This window comes from Typopeltis vanoorti, chromosome 14, assembly GCF_054136105.1.
Source record: "Typopeltis vanoorti isolate ZY-2024b chromosome 14, IOZ_Tvanoo_1.0, whole genome shotgun sequence".
Lineage (NCBI taxonomy): Eukaryota > Metazoa > Arthropoda > Arachnida > Uropygi > Thelyphonidae > Typopeltis > Typopeltis vanoorti.
Window position 1 is genome coordinate 66787634 of NC_143562.1, and position 23499 is coordinate 66811132.

A 23499-nucleotide genomic window follows, 5' to 3' on the forward strand; every position below is an offset into this window, starting at 1 on the left:
ATTTTGACATCCTGTGCACTCACAATTGCTCTACCCAACTTTGCATCATCAGCAAACAAGTGAACACTTCCTCTCAGATCCTTTCCAATATCATTGATGAACAAATTGAAATTAAAAAACAAATTAAAAGAAATTTTATGGCTTTCGTTCCTAAATTCTTTACCATTTCTGGTGTTATTTGGTCATGGCCTGCTGATTTGTCCAGTTTTATTTTATTTATTGCTGCTAACAGTTCATTTGCATGAATTTCTTCACTCTGATCTTCTATTTTGCTTGTGTGTCTTGCTCTTAGGGTTCTATTTTTTCCGTGTCCTGCATCTTCCAATAATTCTTGAAAGTACTGTTTCCATCTTTCCATGATGCCTTCGGAATTTGTGAGTAACTTTCCATCCTTATTTTTTTTAAACTTTATGGGGTTCTTTCTCTGACCTCATTCTTCTTAAAACATTATAGAAGAGTTTTTGGTTTCTTTTAAAATTTTGTTCTAAAGTATGTCCGAAGTCTTCCCAGCATTTTCTTTTCTCTGCTTTCACTAAGGTTTTAACTTTATTTCTTTGGTTGTTGTATAGTTCTCTATCAACCTGCAGCTTTGATGTCATATATCTCTTCCATAATTGCTTTTTCTTTTTAATTTCTTCTTTTAGTTCTTCAGTCTACCAGGGTGTTTTATGTTTCTTCTGTTTATTATTTAATGATACACCACAAATTTCTTTGCTTGTTTCTAGAAGAAGTATTTTGAACCTGTACCATAGGTTTTCTACATCTTGGTCTTCATATATCTCTTTTTCTACTTCTTTCATCTTCTCTTCTATTTTACTTTTATACTCAATGGCTGTTTCTTCTTTCTTTAGTTTGTAGTTCTTTATCTTAACATTTATTTCCTTTCTACTTTTTCTACATTTTTCAACTTTTATTTTATGGATTGTTTCCAATACTAATAAGTAGTGGTCACTGCCTATTTCAGGACTTCTGTAGACTCTTGCATTTTTTGTATACTTCCAGTACGATCTGCTTATGATGGCGTAGTTGATTATAGATTTTTCGTTTCTATTGGGCTCTTCCCTGGTAAACTTATGGATTTCTTTATGCTTGAACATAGTATTCGCTATTACTAAATTATTTGTAAGGCAAAGATTTATTATTCTTTCTCCATTATTATTCCGGCTTGTTTCGTTTCTTCATCTACTTGATTCCCTAACCGGCCATTAAGGTCTCCTAGTAGTATGATATGCCCTTGAACTTTTTCAATTGTTTTTTGTAAGAGTTCGAAGAATTCATCTTTAATTTCTTTATTGACATTCTCGTTTGGGCCATATGCAACAATTACAGTGAATACTTGGTTGTCTGATTTAAAATCTGTAGTAATTGTCAACAACCTTTCGTTTATTAGTTGCCATTTAGTAATATATTCTTTGAGATCTGGATTAATTATGCAAGCTACCCCTTGTTTTCCCCCCATTCTCTTGGGTTTACCCCTGAATAGAAAAGTATATACCCATCTTTCGTTTTCTGGCAACCTTGACCTTTCTTTTTTGTTTCTGTGACTGCTAGCAAATCCAATCTTGATTTTTTAAATTCATCTGTTAATTCGTTTTCTTTTCCATTTAGACTTTTAACGTTCCATGTTCCGTATCTCATGTACCTTTTTCCTCGCTTTGTCGTTAACCATTTAGGCAGTTCGGCTATCTCTTTGTTATTTCTTTTAATGAGTGAAATTTTAAGGTGTGCAGGGGATTAGCCTTCGGCACCCAAGTCTGGTGGTGGGGCTGCCACCTTCGAGGCCCCCAGACCAGCCTATGAGGGAAGTGCTATCCTGTTGGTCCGCGGGAGGTATTTTATTTCCCTCCTACCCTTCATAGCAAACTATGACGAGCATTCCCCGATCAGCCACCAGGGGACGCACCCGGTGGGGGTTACAGGTGTCCCCACACAGGGATTATCAGAGTTTGGAGAGCATAATAGTGAATGCAATAGGATTGATAAAGTTGAAGCCAGAGAATGTCAAAAAAATAGGGATTCCAAATTTGTCATTCTCTGGCATGAGATGTTAAGTCTGACAAATGCACAAACTACCCTTGAATTGAAAGGAATCATGCATTGTAAAAAGGGTTTCTGTCCTGGGAATTCCAAGGATGAAACTCTCAGGAAAGTTTTGAATCTTTCTTGTCTCAAGTTCCAGGAAAAACAGCTTGAGACATTTCCTAAGTTTTAAATTTACAATTCTGGAACAGAGAAGTGTCAAATGTATTGTATTTTTTTATAACTTTTAATTTTAATACCATGCATATTGTATTATATAGATTACAGACAATAATTAAAAACTATTACATATTAATGAAACTGTTTAATAACTGCAATAAATATAACTTCACTCATTATTTTATATATCAGTTTGTGTTTCTTTTAATTATAGTACAATAATATCATTTATTTGAATGAAACAGTCCCAATAAAGTCCAATCAGAATTGCCATTTTCTTAAGAGGTTAAATGAAAACAAAATATCACATATTGTTGAATCAGGGCTTGGAAAATGGATGAGAGTTTTGAGGAAGATCTTCATGCCAGTGAGGGTTATTTCTATGATTTGCTCAGAGTGGGTGTTTGGGTCAGAAGAGTGGAAGCAATAGTTATAATGTGGTAAGGATGAGTATAGAAGTTCTGAAGATTGTCCCACTCAGTACTTTTGAAGTGCCAAAGAACGTAAAGTTCGAATGATTCGAGGAAAAGCATTCTGTGAGAGAGAAGACTTGCACACGATTATGATCTGAGTTACTGAGAGGAGCGGTAATATTAACAGTGTATCTGGAAGGAGAACTGGTTAAAAAGAGTTCAGGAGTATTTGGAGAATGGAGTAAATGCAGTACATAAATGTCACTAAATGGGCCATGGAAACCTTGAGCCAGAGGTCAAAAGCAGAGAATTCTAAATTGGCCATTATCTGCTAAGCATTGTTATATCTCATAAAGATACAGATATCATCCTCATGGCAAAAGGAATCAATGCATGTAATTTGGACATTTAAGTTGGACTGCAGTTGATGTATCTGCAATTTGGATTTCTGTCAAGTGTAGGAGATTTGGTTTTGATAACTTTGAGTGATAATGAATGTAATTTATGCCACAGATGTTGGTCAAGTGGATGTGAAAGTAAGTTTTTTTTCAGCATTCTAGTGTGATTTGTATGCTGTGTCTTTTTGTTTCGATGTTTTTGCCACTGATAATGACAATGCAACTGCATTGTCATTATCAGTGTTTGTAAGTTTCATTGTTCATTTATGGTTAGATGGAAGGACAGAATGAAGATATGCAGTGAGAGGAGAGACTCTTGGCTATAACATCTATACAGAAAACAACTCAGTCTCCATGCCATAATGTGACATGACCTTGGCAATGCTTCCGACAAACTGCTTCTCGGACTCCCTTTCCAGGTATGACCTGGCAGAGTATGTGAGGATTATGTGCTAGGTTACCAGGAGGCTCCTGATTCACTAAATGAGGATTAATTATAATAATAATAATGTTATAGTAATGAGATTATAAGTAATTTTTATTTCTTATCATGATACAATGGCTGCGAGCTCCTTTTATGGGGAGGTGCAGCACCAACTCAATATCCCCCCCCCCATCAGGACTGGCATATAGCTGATGAATCAGGTCTATGGCTGGGTCTTAAGTATTTCTGACTGTAATCTGTGTGTATGTTCATAGGGCTGGTTTTCCTGTTCTGGGGATGAAAAACCTGAGTTTCTGGGTGAAAAAAAAACCCTCTACCTCCATATGAGACTAACTCACCTTTCATCAAAAGACCAGATAAATTTTCCTCACGTATGGATGGGAATTGAACCCACTTTCTGACCAGAGAGCTTTGTCTATACCGGCTGAGCTATGGAAGCTCTAGATTATAAGTAATAAACTGGTACATAGGTAGGTTAGTGAGTTAAGTAGGATATTGGCTCCCATGAAAACCAGATTTTATCACTTGGTTTTCAAGGGGATGATGAGCTATTAGCAAAAGTCCAGAGAAAATGATTTAGGTGGTGTCAGATATGGGGTTTTTTAGGGGAGGAAGGTGAGAATATCATTTGTAGAGCTCAGTCAGAAGAAAAATGGGTAATATAATTAAAATACATAAGAGGTTGTTACCAGATTAATGTATTAATGTGGAAGAGATTTTTCATACAATAGAGGGAGACAGGAATATTACAAGTGCTTATCCATGGAATATGTATAAGGGGGCTATAAACAGAGAAGTGAGAAGAAAGTTTCTTTGCATGGAAAGTGTTTGTTAAGTGAAATGCATTGCCAGAGTGTGTGATAAATGTGAAAACATTGAATAGTTTAAGGCAAGGTTTGATTAATACTTAGCCCAGTATTAATAACATAAACTTACAATCTTCTCTGTGTAATCTAGCATAAAAATTAATTATTGATAACTGATTAGTAAATAAATTAATTTCATATCCACTTGTGTGTTTACTTTTAAGTTAGAGCTATTTGCTAGTCCCACGCAGGAAGTAGGTGTATTTTTGCATTTCTAGATTTTTTTTATTTTTTTTTGGCGTATGTGTAGGTGTTCGTTATTGGGTGCTTCTTCAGCTTTAGTATGATTGCATACACACACCAGATAGTGTCCTTGGTTTTTAGGCAATGTTTATTCTGTTATTATCCCCCCCCCCTCCTTTCCAACAATGAAATAATACCCTTATCTACTTAAAGTCAGATCAGTTATAGACTGTAGATCAGAAAGTTTTTATTAATAAATCAAATCATTTTTCATTTGATTTCATTAAAATTAATGCAAAGTCCATGAGACTAGAGTATTGTATCTGTTAATTGCATATGCTCTACAGCCAGTTTATCTGTTTTGTCAGATGAGAAACTAATATTTCTAGGTGGAAAAACCCTATCACCTCCATATGACACAAGTTAATTCACCTTCATATGCAAAGTGATTATAAAGATTTCTTCATATTTTAGATGATATTCAAACCCAAGTCTTTCCAGGTGAAAGGCAAAAGTAATGTTATACTCATCATGACTGCACCATATACAGAATTATTTGGTACAATTTCTTGTCAATTAGAAGAGTATGTCAGAAACTTGATGCAAGAAACCATGGTTTGCTGAACTACATCAAATTGCCATGGGCTAATTCCCAGAAAATGGTACAATGTTTGGTAAATGTGTCAACAAAATGTTATTTTATTTTTGATATTATTTATTTATTTTTATTATTATTATTATTTTATTTCTGCAAAGATTCTGCTAGGACCTGTGAAATGTTTGTATAAAATAACACTTGAAAAAATAAAGGACTTTATAGTTTTAGTGTGCATCCTATTCTCATGTTTTTTTTTTTAAATTGAAATAAGTTTGTCATATGTTTCTATTAAAGGGCAAATCCTACACATTACATCAGTATCTTCCATCTATATAGTGCACATATCCTTCCTTCCTGTTATGTAATATTATTTTTGATTGGTAATTGAGTGTGTTTGCTGGTGATTTGCCTGTATGTATTATATTATATATACCTATTGCTGATGCCTTCATATGTTGAGTGACTGTCCTGTATTTTATTAGTCGGGAAAAATATATAGTTTAAATCCCTTTAATCTAATGTTTTGGGCTCTTTCTTAAGCAGGACTAATAAGTTATCCAGTCCTAAGGGGGGGGGGGGGGCATAATTTTTTCCCTCTCTACCAGGTAACCAAGATTCCTTCTTGTTGCTACAGGATGACTATCGCATGGAATTGATAGGCACCTATTAAAAGACAACCAAGGATAGAAGCAGAATATTATTCTCCTCCTCTCTGCCCCTACTGGATTTCCTTGTGGCATTGTACCAAAATAAGTCTTAATTTGTGTCAAGCGTCCTACTTTTTGAAGAGTAATAACCGTATAGAAGTGGTATTGAGAAGAGAGGCACTGTTATTTTGTCACACACAATTCACAGTAATAATATATTTATATACTATAAATATATAATACTTAACACGAAGTTATGTTTACATTTTTAATCCATATTTTAACCTATCACAAGCAAACAAAGTATAAGTTTATACATATGATGACTTCTTTTTTGTATGTGATCATCAGAAGTTGCATAATTATCCATTATAATATAAAACATGTTCCTTAGGAAGTGAATATTGCCTTACATTATAATCACTCAGTTCTTAGACTTGCTTTTATTAAGGTCTCTCTTGTAAAAAAAAAAAAATAAAAAAAAAAATAGAAAAAAAATTTTAAGCATTATCTCAGTATCTCCAAATACAGAAAGCTAAATAGTATCTCACGTACAAAAAGCCAGATATGTCTCATCATATTTGCTTCTGTTGTCAGGTTAGTGGTGATATTTACTCATTGCTTATGTTAGGGCAAAACAGTTAAAAACAAAAATTCATGTTGAACAATTGGTAACATATCCACTCTCCAACCAAAGGGTAGGTATCAATCCTGCCATGGATTTGGATGTTTAGTCAGAAATGAATTTCATTGCCTGGTGTGAGGCCACTGCCCTGTTTATTGGAGTTTCCTAATTAGAGTTTCCTAATTATATAAGTAATCAGGAAAAATAAGTAAATAAATAAAAATACAAATATATATATATAAAATTAATAAAAATAGAAAAAAAACCTTTAGTACTACTTGTGATTACTAATATACTATAGATTGACAACGTTTCATGGATGGAAGTCATATAAACCAAAAGTAAATAATAATACTACACTACCCAGTCCAAACAAAAAATCAATTGAACAGGTTTAATATGTTGTCAGTGATTGCATAATATTTTAATGATAATTGTACATTATTTGAATATGTTATATGAATTTTCCATATTTAAAATTTGATTTTATTGTTTTTTTAGGTTATGAATTCTGTTGATACATCAAACTTTGATCATTATCCGCCTGATACAGATGGCATACCCCCTGATGATATTTCTGGTTGGGATACAGACTTTTGATTCCCTGTACTTAGGAGAAGTATTTTGATTTCACTATACCATTCAGACAGGATACATTATCTTGTCTTTGAAAGGTCACCAGGAAATCAACAATGCATGTTGGTTTCTATAAAAGATGTAAATACTATGTAAAGATTTAATTATATAATGGACAATAAGTACATCACAGTACATTAACATCCGAGGTTTTATGTTGAAGACTCGCTTTTCACTTCAGCATACCATGTGTATAAAACATTGGCTACACTTTAATGAGTAAGTGTATTATTGAAGCCGGAGATTCGGTAATGCAAACAGATTATACAGATGTTCTTCAGCAGTCAGTCAAAAGTTGTTTATTGAAAAAAAAGTTTGTTCTTATTTGTTTTAATCAATCTCTTGTTGAATTTTGTTCTTATTTGTTTTAATCAATCTTGTTGAAATCTTGAAATCAAATAATTTGATTTCGAGATTTCAGTTAGTTTTTTTTTAATAATTTCATTTTATCTGAATATTTATGTTATCACTTTTTTGAAGCTACATCATTGAAAGATTAACTACAGAAGCATTAATAGGAAATAAATTATGTATTGAATTGTTTATATAAATGTGTGCTGTCTTTGATGAAAACAGCATTAATCTAATAGGGATCATTTTAAATGCTTATCTACTTATTTTTTGTTTTTTTTTTTAATGGACATGCTGTATCTGTTCTTAAAAGATACAATATGGAGAAAATACACAACATTTTACAACATACACAAAACACACAACATTTTAAAAAAAATTTTGTGTTATTGACATGATGTTTAGCAGAAGTCTTATATCAGGAATGACAAGAGCAATATTTTATCCTATCTAACAGAGCGAAATAGGTGATTTAAATTTAATTTGTAATAACCTACATTTTACTTAAAAAAATAATTTTTTCAATTAAAAATGAGTGTGTTAATATTCCCTGTAATTAATTTTAAATTGATATTATGTGCTATAATTTTTAGTATAGCTCTTTGCATTTTTTTGTGTAATTAAAAAAATTCTTTATTTTTTTGAAAAAAAATTTTATTTGAAAAATGGAAAGAAAGAAATATAATGCAATAAAAGTGCAGAAAAAATGCAAATTAGTTGGCTGGATTTGGTTTCAGCTGAATAATATGAATTCAAATTAAATTAATACTTTAAAAAATATAAAAATCTCGGGTTTTTTTTAATAAGACTTATTAGCATATATATTGTTAACAGAAGATTTTAATATAACTTGCTGTTGTTTTTAGCAATATTCAATGATATATATATATATAAAAGATAATAAGCAAAATTACTTTATATGTTTTTTTTTTTCTGTCTCACACTCTTATTTATTGCAACCTATATTTGCATTCTCTGTAAGTCCTCCTTTATAAATAGTGTATAACACATGCTAAAACTGTAGAGTAGTATGTATTGAAAATAACACCAAGGGTCAAAATGTTAAATAGTAATATATTTATTTACTCCTTTCAAACTGTTTTTGTTCTTTCAATGAATGCATTCATTGTTTAAAAGTTTCATGTTTTTTCGTCTTTGCATTACATTCTAGCTACTAAATAGCAGTTAAACAGATATTTTTACATAATAATGAATATTATGTAGACTGATAAATATCAGAAATTGTTAATTCTTGTGTATTAGTATAAGCATTTAACATGCTTTCCTGTAACTGGTAAATTTGATGAATGTGATCAAATAGAATTTCTGTGATTGAAATATTATTCCTAAATATTAAAGTACGCATTTGAAAAATTAGGATATTTTTCTTACATTTCACATCCATATATTATTCACGTAATAAAAATCATAATATCTAAGAATGACAAAAAGTAATTTCTCTTAAAAATAAACTAAACGGTTAATTTGTTAATTTATTTTCTCCTGTATTGTGTTATAATATTTTTTGTAGCATAGAAAATCTTTTAGTAATTTCTAAGATGTGCTCTTTAAAATTTGTAAAATTGTCTTCTGCAGTTTACTGAAAATGTTTAGCTTTAAAAGATGAATATTATTCCATTTTTGAAGTCCTAAAATTGTTATAAAAATTTTAAAACTTCAAAATGGAAAAGGGGAGGGAACAAATATTTAAGAAATTATATCTGAATTACTTTTTTTTTTAATGTCAATAGTTATGATTCTTTTGTATTGAAGAGAACAAACAGCATGTGCCACTTATTTTAGCAATTAATCAATTGACTTTAATAATTTTGGATTTTATTAAACTGATATTATAGAAGTACTATTTGTTATGTATTTCAAGAAAAACTGTTATGAAGAACTTTTGTGAACTGTTTTTGTATAAAATATCTCAGGACTGTGCATAATGAAAGTATTCATTATTTGTATATTGAAACAGAGAGGGGAGGGAAAAAAAATCTTAGTTGAAAACCCAATGGCTCAGTTTTTATGAAATAAATAATTGTTGAAATTTTTGTTTTATATTGTCATAATCATTAATTCATTTGCATACACTGAAATTCAGAAGAATCAATTAAATATTGAAAAAGGAAACACTGTTTTATACTGATAATAGTGTTTGATTAAATAAGTGTTTACAGTGGTACTGTTTTGCTGTATTCTTAAATTTACAGATCATAAGTTAAAACTTTTTCATGAACAATTGTTCCAATAGATTTGTTAGGTCAGGCAGATCAAAGCTTTCCATTTCTTTCTATACTCATAAATTCTTTCATCACGAACATTGTTCCGGTGAATATTATGATAGTACTCAGTGGTTAAAATCTAAACGAATATTAATTTGTATACAAATTAATATATTACTTCTAACATATTAATCGTAATCAAGCGACTGTTGATATTGACTTTATATACACATTCAAAAAACTGTAAACAGTTGTTGAATAATAACACAATAATGTAGGCATAATTACCTTAAATTTTCTGGGTCCATGTCCAGTGAATAAAAAAGTTCCGGGGGAGGGTCCCGGATGAATTTAACCACTGACAGTACCACATAAAAAGTTGCATCATTACTAACTCCCTATCAGCAATTTTCTTCCAGATTAGATTGTTATCTGTCAACATTCTAGTATTATCAGATCTTATATATTTGTCTTCTAAGGCACTTTTTAATGTATCAATCCATCTACATTTTGGTCTTCCTCTGGATCTTTTTCTTGCCATCCTGGCAAAGACAACTTGTTTAGCTAATCTTTCCTCTCCCATTCTGTTTAAGTGACCATACCACCTGAGATTAACTCTTCTAACATTCCTGAATGCTAACAATATCAAATTCTTTTCTAATATTCTCATTTTTAATATGATACTGCCATTGATGCCATCTGTTTAGTCCTCTTAACTATTCTCAGAACTCTCATATCAGATAAGTAATAATTGGTTTTAACACTTTCTTGTATACAGCTAGTGTAGTGTTATAACAAATCTCTCTTATTCCATATAAATTTATTCAGTTGACTTCCTAATCATATCAGTTTTTCTAATTCTGCTGTCTATTTCCAAATTTAATTTGCCATCTTCACTAAAAATTGTGCCTAAATAGCTAAAATGTTTTACTTGTTCTATAGGGTCTCCATTCAAGATGCTGATGTTTTCAATGTTCCTGACTAAATAAAAGTCATGGAAGACTTTGGTAAGAACATAGAAAATAAATATCAGGAAGGTAAAATATTCTGAAGGCTATTGAAAAAGCTTCGAAATGGAGGAAAGAGTATTGTAAAAGGAATTAGAGATGATAAAGGGGACATGAAAACTGAGGATAAAGATATTCTTGATGTATGGAGTAATTACTTTGAAAGATTGCTAACTGAAACAAACAGTGATAGTATTGTGGTAGAAAACACTCAACAGGAATGCCACCTGGAATATATATTTGAAGTAGAAAAAACTATCACAAACCTGAAATGTGGAAAGGCAGTTGAAATAGATGATATTCAACCAGAAATGCTAAAATATGTAGGTATAAAAGATTTACAGTGACCACACTTCATAATTCAGAAAGCCTGGTCAGGGGGTCGAGTTCCAGATGATTGGAGTAGAGCACTCAGAGTACCAAACTATAAAAAAGGAAATAAAATTGAATGTGAGAATCACAAGGAATTACTTTACTGAGTGTACATGGTAAGATTTATGCCAGTATACTTGAGAAACGGTTGAGAAGGATTGTGGAAGAGAAGCTTGGTAAAGAACAAGCTGGATTTAGGCCAAATAGAGGCAGTCAGAATCAGATTTTCACTTTAAGGCAAATAATTGAGAAATCATGGGAAAATTCATTTCGTATCAATCATATTATGAAGGAAAGCAGTATTAAACATGATATCAAAACTGGAGATGTTAATCTCAGCCCTTTATGCAGATGATGTTATACTCCTAAATAAATCCAGCACAAGTCTGCAGTATTATTCCCTGACCAAACTGAATAACTCCTGTAATAAATTTGGTATGAAAATCCAAATTAAAACAACAGAGACGATGAAAATAGACAGGAACGTTGAAAACATCAACTGCATCCTGAATAGAGAACCTATAGAACAAGTAAAACATTTCAGCTATTATGCACATATTTTAGTGAAGATGGCAAATTAAATTTGGAAATAGACAGCGGAATTAGCAAAGCTGTTATGGTAGGAAGTCAATTGAATAAACTTATATGGAATAAGAGAGAGAGAGATTAGTCAAAACACTACACTAGCTGTATACAGGACAGTGTTCAAACCAATTATTACTTATGGATCTGATATGAGAGTCCTGAGAATAGATGGGGGGGGGTTGAACAGATGGCATCAGTGGCAGTATAATATTAAAAACGAGGATATTAGGAAAGAACTTGACATTGTTAGTATTCAGTAATGTGTTATTAGAGCTAATCTCAGGTGGTATGGTCACTTAAACAGAATGGGAGAGGAAAGATCAGCTAAACAAGTTGTTGAAAGTTTATAATTTATTATATCTAAATATTTATTATATCTAAACAAGTTGTCTTTGCCAGGGTGGCAAGATAAAGACCCAGAGAAAGACCAAAATGTAGATGGATTGATACAGTAAAAAGTGACTTAGAAGACAAATATATAAGATCTGATAATATTAGTAATGATGTAACTTTTCATGTGATACTATTTTAACATTCTGTACTTTCAATATGCTTTCTCTTCTTTTCCTTGACTGCCTCTTTAACTTCCCGAGTCTAGCATGGAATTCTGATTTTTCTATCCTTGCAGAAAAATCAGAACTCTATGGTAGAGTCATGAACTTAAAAGAGGCAGTCATGAAAAAGAAGAAAATATATCAAAAGTTCCTGGCAAGTAATGCACCATGTGCTCTCAGGGAATACAGATATATATAAGTAGAGTTTTGAACAGTTTTCCCCTTGCCACATGTACAAAATTTAAATACAAATTCTTGTTACATTCCCATGATTTCTCAACTATTTGCCTTAATGTGAAAATCTGAACCTGACGACCTCTGTTTGGCCTGAACCTAGCTTGTTCAGGTTCTTCTCTGAGGTTATCCTCCACAATTTTTTTAGCCATTTTACAAGAATACATGCATAAATCTTAGCAGAAACACTCTGGCTTAATCAAAGTTTTGTTTAGGGTTTGCCACTGAATATCCAAGGTTTGGTTCTTGTTTTCAAACTCTTTCAGTTTTTTTTTTGAATACTGTTTATGTTTGAGTCTATAGTTCATATCTAATAGCTGTTCAACTTTGATTCATTTCAAAACTTTCTTGCACACCCTTCTTAATATGAAGTTCAATTTTATTTTGCTCAACACTAAATGGTTATCACTTCCTATTTCAAATCCTCGGTATACTCCTGTGTCTTGAACCAGTGGGAAAACAATGCTGTCGACAATAATACAGTCAATGAGACTTTCTTGTTCCTTGCATATTCTCTCCATGTGAATTTGTGCACATTTTTATGTTAGAACATGGCGTTAATAATAACTAGTCCATGTCCTGAGCAGAAACCTAGCAGGTACTTGCCATTATTATTAGCTTTGCTCTTTTCTCCAAATTTTCTCAAAATATTCTCATATGTCTGGTCTCTGATAAGGACCAACTTTTCCTTCTTTGTTGTGTCAGCCACCTTCTGTAATGCCTTGTAAAATTCCTCCACTTCTTCCTTATTAGAACATATTGTACAACCCACAGAAGGTTGTTCCTGTCATTACATCAAATCTTTTCCCATTTTTTCATCTACATTGTCTGTAATGAACTCATGGGTCTTTAACCTGATCTGAGATTCAAATTCTTGCTTTACTTCAGTTTCTTTCAACATCTGTAGCTTTTTTTCTATCTTTTTTCTTTCTTGCCACTTTTATTTTCCATACACACATTAAAAATGGCTATAAGTATTATTATTTATGCATCCAAGGAGTCAAAAGACTCATCGCGGGAGTTCCTTCTTAGGAAACACAAGTCTATCCAGGTTCATCGTGGGAGGTCCCTCCTGGGAAACACAAAGTCTATCATACCACACCTTGAACTCATTGACTGTTCTTGCTCTCACCACTCTATCAGGCAATGCATTCCACGGTTCAACCGCCCTCACACAAAGAAACCACTCCTCACCCTCTTGCTCACAGTTTCCTTTTGTAACTTCCAGAGATGGAAGTTACATCATTCCTTCAACCAAGCGAAAGAACTCCCCCAGTGTCAACCCTGTAACCACCTCTCAACAGTTTAAAAATCTCAATCATATCAAGTAGCCTATGAACTTCATCTAAAGTCAACAGAAGGGAAATCTTTGTCCATGATTATCTTGCTCCATTCTTTATCAAGAATGAAATCATCCATTATTGATTTTTGTTCACCATCCCTATATATCATGTAATAATGTGGCTTTGTCCGTTCTCATTTCTTTGACCAAAACTAAATGGGGCTCAAAATTTTTTCTTCTACTCTTCTTTCTTCTCCATCCTGTGCATTAAGATCTCCTAATATGATTATATTCTTATTTAGAATAATACTCTCCAACTGTTCCTCAAATACTGTCTTTTCTTCCATATCTAAACCACATTGTGGTGCATATTATTATTTGATACCTCCAGGGAGTCCAAGGACCCATCAAGGGAGGGCACCTGCTCTACAACTTGTCTCCACCATTCAATCACCAACTGACTGCAACTACACCAATGCCATCTACCGCCGATCACCACTGGTATTTCCACAGACAATTGCAAATATTCATGCCCGCAGCAGGATTCGAACCTGCAGCCCTTTGGCTGGAGAGCGGATATGCTATCCACTTGACCAACCAGGTCAGCTAATGTACCTGGATAAGTGAGATTTGTTTTCCATTACAAGCTTCATTATCCTATCACTTATTCCATCACACTTTGAGTTGGTCATTTACTTCTTTATTGATGATAAAACCAACACCATTTTTTTTTATTGTTCATCTGCTCTTTCAAAACAAAACATAGTCTCCTTTTAAATTCTTCTTTGTTTTTTCCATTTTGTTTTGCTCATACTTCAAACTTATTTTCCTCTCTGTCATAACATCCATTAACTCTTCCTCTTTACCAGTAAGTTAATATGTATAATATTTCTGTTCTCTGTGCCCTTTCCATTTCTGGTCATTTACCATTTATATTCATCTGGCTTTGATTCTTTTGTTTCTTTTTAGCTTAAATAAATCCAATGCCAACTTGCTGGGCCTGTAGCAGCTTAACAGAGCCATGGTAGTTAGAACATACAAGGTTCCCAATGAATTTCCATTTGTCAGGGATCTCCTACTAATTTGATTATTGTGTCACACAGGTCCTATCAGCTCAGATGTAGGGTTTGACTTCTTGAAGTAAGTTACGACTTATCATCAGTAATTTTTGATTTTTTTTTTTTTAAATTGATACTTAAACCTAATCATGATACAATGTTCAGTATAGACAAAAGAATTTGTTATATTTTTGAAACACTTGAGGCTCGCATGCTGTGTACAGTAAGCATTTCAAAAACTTTTGGCATTAATACATACATATATATAAACTGAAGCTAAATGCATTGACATTGGCAACATCATGTGACATTGTGATCTACCTAGAAAGATAACTTTTTGTTTGGGTAATTATATTGCAGAAAGTCAAATGTTAGGGATATAAGGAAAGAGATCAAAGTAGTTTTCAGAATTTGGAGAGTAATAAATGCAGTAACTTAATGGTACTGAACTTGGTGGGGGGGGGGGGAAGAAAGAAAGAAAGCCAGAGCAGGTCAGAAGCAGAGTATAATGAAAAATAACCATAATTTAGAAAGTTAAGGTTAGATATTTCTAGCTGAAATAAATGCCAACAGAAATTACATGCATCATTTACTTTCACATTGGTGAAGGCAGATGTTAAAGTGATTTTTTTTTATGCGGTAGGATACTTGTTTTTGTATCGGAGTTAGCTAATTGCAATGACATTCATTGATTGATTGTACTTTTTGATTTGAAATAGTTGGAGAGTATGAATGTGTATTGGGAGGAGATACTCTTAGCCATGTTTCCCATAAGAGAGAGAGCGAGTGACCAGTCTCCTTGCTGTCTGTTTCCATTTGCTCCATTTGTTGGTGAAGGAGGAAATGGATATGAGGCTGGTGGCATGGATGGGAGGAGAGGGGCTGATAGACAGACATCAGAGGGTGGAGTGCATGTATGGTGGAGTGCAATCAAGGTAGGTGAATGAGATTGAATAGTGGAGCCTCAGGGCTCTGTACTAGTACCACTACTCTTTAATTTGTATATTAATAATATAGTAGAAGATTTGAAGGAGGGATATTCAGTTGTTTACTGATGATGCAAAACTAGGAAGGACTAGTTCATAAAGGTGATGTAGATATCTTATAAGATGATTTAAATAAACTTGCAGTGTCGGCAAAGGACAATGGTTAATTCAGTGTTGTCAAATGTAAGTTAAATGCAATTTGGGATGAAAAGATTACAAATTTTGCATCGTACTGATGAGGCTAGGGATTGATTTGAGGGTGACGGTGGGTAGAGATTTGAAGTTCAGAGGAGATATTGCAAGAGTTGGCAAAATAGCTCAGGGATTACTTGGATGCTGAGGAGCACAATGACAAGTAAAAATAGGAAGGTTATTATTCCTCTTTATAAGGCTATGATTGTGCCACATGATGCCTACTGTGCACAGATTTGGTCACCTGCATTTCTTGGATATTGGGAGGTTGTAGAGAGAATTCAGAAATGAGTGACCAAGCTGGTGACAGGTCTGTGGAATGTTTCCTACGAGAGCAGATTGAAGGTATGTGGATTACAGAGTTTAGCTGACAAGTGGAGGAGAGGTGATATGAGAGAAACTTATAAGTTACTAAAGGGATTCTATAAGATTGACACATAAGAAAATTTTCAGTACATGGGGAGTAGAGAGAAAACAAGGGGCCACAGTTGGAAGTTGTCTAAGAGTTTGGTTAGTAAGGATGTGCAGACTAGGTTATTTTTCTTGGAGAGTGGTGAATGCCTATAATGGGTTGTACAATAGGTTTTGTGTAATTGGATGTAGTGGGGCTCCTGCAATGAGTCTTTTGACTGCATGGAGTGCCCATATTAATAATAATAATAATGAATTCATAAAAAACTAGGTTCGTCATGCCTCAACTTAGGTCATCATTGGAGCCTTTTTTTTTCCCTGAAATGATTTTCATAGGTGCAAGGCATCCGTTAGAGATTTTTATGGGAAAGATAATGTGATGTCATTGGATCTGTAATGATAACTGGAAATCATACATTATGGGGGGGGGGGGAGGCAGTTCACTTTCACCAAGAAAGTGACTTATGAAGTGTCATCATTATGCAGGAGAGGCTTCAACATAATTTTAGGTATTCAATAGAAAAGTTCAAACCATACCTCGCATAATTAACATTTTTCTTACAAAACATTACATTCAAATATCAAATCAAATGTAATCAGTTATATATAAATAAAATGTTAAATAATAAATCCATGTAATATTTAACAGCTGGTATTTTTAATTAAAACTTATTAATTTTATGCTAAATTATAAATGCTGTATTAGACAATATGATAATTCACAATTATTAATTCAGATTAATAACGGTGTTTACACTCCTCAGCGTTAAATCGCCAGAAGATAGACTTAAGTTCAAGTCTAGTCGCCGACTAAAGGAACTTTTTCTAAGCCTTTTTTTTTTTTTTTTTCTTCGATCAGTTCCCGAGTTAGTCGATCTCTGGCATGGTCAAACGGGTTTTTAATCCCAGAAACTCGGGTTTTTCGTGCAGTAAACTCAAGAAAATCGACTATAGAACCCACACTATTTCAGACATTAAAAAAATATTGTGTTAGGGTTACGAACCACGAGATGGCGGTACTTGTTGAGCCGTCACTCCACTGTGGGCTGTTTAAAGTAGTGACAGCCTTGGGCCAGCTATGTGTGATTGGCAATCAGTGAAGATTGAACTGCCTACTCAGTCTCCAAAAGTTAGATGGGGCTAAAACGGCCTAGCATACTTCCTATAAGGGAATAAAAGACGTTAGCTGATTTTTTTTAATAATTATTATTGACCGATATATTTTAGCTCTGCTTTTTGTGATAATTAGAACTATGACGAACAAAAGAACTTTTAACTATGCCTTTATAAGTCTCAAGATTTTGCATTGAGGCAATGGAATCCCTTTTAAAGGGAGTTCATTCACTTAACGGAATAATTACGATTTTTTTATTTGAAGTTTCGTTTCTGTCACAGGAAATGGCTTTCATTTCTTGTGATGTGTGTGTGTGTGTGTGTGTGTGCGTGCGCGCGTGCGTACGTGTGTGCGCGTATTGGGGAAGGGATATAGAAGGAATTCATTTAGAGGTGCACTACATGAATTTTTAATTCTTCAAATTTTACTCAAAACCAATTTTTTAAAAGTACTCAAAACATGGCAAAGAAATAACTTTAATAAAATACTTTTAAATATTTTAGCCGGCCTGGTTGGCCGAGTGGTTAGTACATCCACTCTACAGCCAAAAGGTTGCAAGTTCGAATCCCACCGTGGGCATGGGCATTTGTGATTGTCTTTGAAAATACTAGTGGTGATGAATGGCGTTGGTGTAGATGATGAAGGTAGTTACGGTTCGTTGTAGTTGGTGGATTGAGTGATGGAGACGGAGAGTGGTGGAGTAGCTGCCCTCACTCGATGAGCCCTTCGACTCGCTGGAGGTTCATGTAATAATAATAATAATAATAATGCTAAATGTATAAAATATAAAATTACTATAATACGTATGTAAACATGCTAAAGTAATAAATATTTAAGACGTCTGAAGCATTAATTATTATATTCCAAAACTAGTAAAAAGGGTACAAAAAAAAATAGTCGTGATGGGTATCCCACAATATTATATAAGACAGGCTGCAGTCGTCGTTTCTTCTGTGTAAAAATGGTGAATCTCGTACAGGTGAGATGATATTTATCGGCAAACGAGGGGAATACGTTAAATTCGTGAATGAATTTTAGATATATATTTATTATTTTATTTTCTTGCTTTAGTAGATCATAATTCTCAACAAACAGAGGAATATTCTGACCCTTTTCCTAAATGCGGGCGATGTGTCCATTTGTTACAACTACTAAAACCTACTTTGTTTATGTAATTGTTTGCACAGCGCTGTCACCTAGCGATATTTCTGATGGGGAGGGGGAAAAATGATATATTCAATATAATTATTCCGGTTTTGTGACCATATGTTTATTAAAGAAAACTGTTTTTAAAACTAAAGTACTAAAAACAACACCCGATAAGTTTCGTTAGTTGTCAGACTAACATCTACTAGAAATTACGAAAATTTGTTCATTTATTGGTATTGTGAAACTCAAAACATTTCGTTAAAAAAAACGAATATCAGATCTATACAACCGTTAACTGTTTCCATGTAGCAAATCTCTACATGGAAAACTTTGAAAATAAGGCTTTACAAGACTGGCACAAAAAGAACAAAAATATGGCTCCGCTATGTGGACGACGTCTTCATCATTTGGCCAGGAACAGCACTAGAACTGACTGCACTTCAAGACTATCTTAATAACTTACATCCTAACATAAAATTCACTCTGAAATTAGAAAACAAAAACCTTCCTTTCCTAGATATCCTTATAGAAATAAATGAAAGAAAAACAGATTATCGTTCTCCATCTATAGAAAACCAACAAACACAGGAAGATTTCTGTACGCTACTTCACGTCACCATCCCAAGCAAAAATAGGCCTAATAAATTGGGGATAAAGCATACAACATTCCCAGTACAGAAGAAAAACGGAAAGAAGAAATACAAGTTAATATACTAAGTTAATTTTCAATACTAAGGAAACTTAAATAAACAAGATTTCAAGAACGCAATCACCCTTCCTTATATCAAGAATGTAACAGATAAATTAGCCAAACTTCTCTACAAATACAACATAAAAGTGACTTTCCTGCCACTTGAAAAAATATCAAAATCTCATCATCCTCCGAAACCTCCACATCAATGAAAAAATCAGGAGTTTATGATATTCACTGTTCCTGTGGCATCTGCTATGTGGGCCAGAAGGGGAGATCGGGAGAAAGCCGCATGAGCGAACATCAAAAGGACGTACAAAATAAGAGAGAACATAAATCGGGATTGGCATTTCACACAACCTTTACTGGTTATGGTGTACTCTGGAATAGAACAAACACGTCTATATAGATAAGAATTGTTTCACAAGAAAATTCAAGGAGGCAGCAAATATGATTAAAATTTCTAAGTAATGGAACAAAAACCAAGGTTTGATTTTATATGAAGTTTGGTCATCGTTTATTAAAAATTTACCAATTTCAGACCTCGGACAGAGTGAGCGTGAACCACAGAACGCGACAACAAATAGCATTGTCTCCAACTAATACGCATTAACGGTTGTATAGATCTGTTATTCGGTTTTTTAACAAACTGTTTTGAGTTTCACAATACCAACAAATGAACTAATTTTCGTAATTTCTAGTAGTTTGTGCTTTAAACGTTTAGTTCTCTTGACCCCTGAAGAGGTTATTCTGACGACTAACGAAACTTGTCGGGTGTTGTTTTTAGTACTTGTTTAGTTTTCAAAACAGTTTTCTGTAATAAACATGTGGTCACAAAACCGGAATAATTATATTGACCTTCTTAATCACAGAAACCTCCGCAAGAAAATGATATATTATTTATCCCTTAATGGAACGTATTGGGATATTGTGGATGAATTGTATGTGATTGTGTTGTGGCCAGTTAAAAGTAGGCTGACCATATTACCTTGAGACAAAAACGGGACGAGGATTACGCAAGATTCTGTATTCATGAAAAAGAAAGCTTTATTACATAAACATACTGAGCTTACCATTATTCTTCAGTGACAGAACCCATACAAAAAATTTAGGTAGATGTAGAGGGGGACCCGTTTTTCGGTCTTTCAACACCTTATCATCAAACTTCTCACACCCCATGGCATAATTTTGTCTTACAACTGACATAGCCCTCATTGTCTCAACACTTAATCTAGATTTCTCCTTTGACCACATACTGTTCATAGAAAACATTCTCTCAACAGGTGCTGTACTTCCTGGAAGACATAGAATAAACTCTACAATATTACAAAAGTCTTGAAAGTCTAGCTCATTTCAGAAAAAATCTGTACCCATCTATCATATACAGGAATGTTTTCTTTATTCCATGTATCCATTGAATAACAAAACCACTGGTTAGCATACAGGCAAAACAAACCACTACAGCAGAACAGACGCCGCGTAAGTGTTGCCAACATTATTTTTTTGCACTGCAGATATCGATATTTAGTATCATCGAACAATGCGCCTCCATTTTTATACAAATTACTGGTATCCACGATATTGACATACGATTATAGGTTATGAATAATAATTTATGAGTGACCAATATTAAAGTATATTTATAGTTTTTATTTTAAAAAAAAAGGGACAAAATTGACATTTTTATTAAAACTACGGGACGGCCGGGAAATATGAAAAAAAAAAAAACGGTACTGTCCCGTTCAAAATGGTACGTATGGTCAGTCTAGTTAAAAGTATTTTACCTTTGAGATTAAAACTGAATATGTGAATCGAAAACAGCTGTTCATTTTGAAGACAATGCAGGTTGTAATACCAAAGGTGATACGGTACGTTTATGATAGTGCTACAATTCAAAGTCTTTTAATCTTCGAAAAATATAAAATAAGAGATATCAAAGGACTAATGTCTGTTTTACGACATCACATTATAAATGTGATGTGATAATGTCTTCTTCTTCTTCAACCTTTTGGTTCTGTCCGCTGCTGGACGAAGTTAGTGATGTCACGACATCATATTATTATTACGACATCACATTATAAATGATATATAATAATTAAGATTATTACGCAGGTAAAATGTATATATAGGCTTGCCAGACGTCCCGTATTTTACGTCCAATGTTGTGTCTCATTGTAGGGACAGCCCAATGTTCCGTATTTTAATGAAAAGATAAAATTATAAATATTATGTTAAGCACTTATAATTTTCAATATACAATTTTCAATTTCAATATATAGTATAATACAGCATTATATATTTGAAGAGTTCAAATACGAAATAAATTACTTGATCTGAAACAATTAGTACTTGTTTAATAAAAGCAACAAAGTACTACTGTTTCACTGTTAGCAAAGCACTGAATTCATTAAGTGAAATATCAATTATGCAAAACTCTCACTCATGTTAAATTACCCAGCCAATCGTATTATTACAAATTAAAGTAAGATGTCCAAGATGAAGGGTATAGTGTACTGAATTAGCGAGAAAGCAAACAGACATTATTAGTGCGTTTTTAAATATATTTGTAGGTATATACTTGAGGGATAGGAACCTTGGTATCTTAACATATTTCCTTATCTTCAGGAGTAAGATGAAGAAAGTCAGTTCAGGTATTCCCATAGAATTTATTCAAATACAAGATCATAAAAGGTTTTCAACGGATATTCTTAGAATTTCTTTTTGAGGTTCCACCAAACGTTTGCAGCAGTTTTATCTTATAGAACATGCATGCATAATATACAGTCTGTGGGCCAAATCCGTACCGCGGACACTCTCAAACCTACCCACCAAATGAAAATGTTGATTCACGTAAGTGAATCAGCACTTATAAAACTGAAGTACACTATTCGTTATAATTTTCTAATTCCTATCGAACTTTTGGAGACAGGGACAGTTCCATCCCCCCCCCCCGCAGCCAATCAGAGATAGTTGGCCCGTCTATCAATAATTATGCATGGTATCCAATGAAGAAAGGAGGATGAGAACTGTTGCTATCTTGTGCTGCCGAATCCTAACATTATGTTTGCTGTCTGAAATTTGTATGCAAGGGAAGCGGGAAAAAACTCGCTTCCTGTGCCGGAGATCGACTACCTCGGGAAAACCGATCCATAAAAGGCTTAGTATAAGTTTCTCTAGTTGAGACTAGAATAGAACTTTCGACGCTTTCTTCGGGCAGTCTAGTACCATGGACGGCTCGTGCCACTTCCACTGAATTGTATATATATATATATAACAAATCAAATATATATATATATATATATATATTAACCCAATCGGGGAACCCTACTCCAGAGCACAACAATGAAACTTTTCAAGCCAGTGGTATAGCTAGAGCTTTTGCCGTCCCTCTCAATACACACCAAAAATACTACAAAAAGTCAAAACGACGTATAGGGAAATAAATTAAAACACTATGTTTATTTTTGACGTAAAACTTTAATTTCGACATTCTAAAATGTTATTTTTCTTTTACTTAAGTATAAAGAGCTAATAAGCTTCATTTCGGCAATGAAAACATTACTTAAATTAAGGGGATATTAAATCCCGCATAGTTTTAAAACCGAATAAGAAACTCAAAGATCGGAATCAGAGAGTTTCTTGCCGAATATAGTAAACTATAAAGTATCGGCGACACTAGCGTTAGCCAATGCAAGTGATCCTAGTACGTAGTACCATACCGGGCAACTCGCTGCAAAGGTGGGGGAAGTTCAGATCGCTATTCTTAGGTATTTTCCATAATGTAAAAACACATTTCCTAGGAAATGTATGCTGTTATAACATTATGGAGGGAGGTCACTACCCAGACCGGTTTCAGCCTTTTTTGAGGCTTCATCAGTGAATAGCTAGACCTAATACCAAAGTGTATAGCGAAAAGAACTTATATACTCTGCGAACGAGTTTTCCAAACAGGTGCAACCATTAAGTTACTTAATGTTTTCATTGCCGAAATGAAGCTTATTAGCTCTTTATACTTAAGTAACTTAATGGTTGCACCTGTTTGGAAAACTCGTTCGCAGAGTATATAAGTTCTTTTCGCTATACACTTTGGTATTAGGTCTAGCTACTCACTGATGAAGCCTCAAAAAAGGCTGAAACCGGTCTGGGTAGTGACCTCCCTCCATAATGTTATAACAGCATACATTTCCTAGGAAATGTGTTTTTACATTATGGAAAATACCTAAGAATAGCGATCTGAACTTCGTCCACCTTTGCAACGAGTTGCCCGGTATTGTACTA

At 33.5% G+C, this 23499-nt stretch overlaps 1 protein-coding gene across 1 annotated transcript in view; it reads left to right on the forward strand.

Moving 5' to 3' along the window:
• The window catches only part of for (cGMP-dependent protein kinase for), a 308955-nt gene extending 299533 nt beyond the window's left edge, over positions 1–9422 (forward strand). Inside the window, exon 18 of the mRNA XM_090404405.1 lies at positions 6876–9422. Coding sequence (XP_090260531.1) covers positions 6876–6974 — 99 coding nt within the window. The 3' untranslated portion in view covers positions 6975–9422. The remainder of the gene's footprint in view (positions 1–6875) is intronic.
• The last annotated feature ends 14077 nt before the right edge of the window (positions 9423–23499 follow it).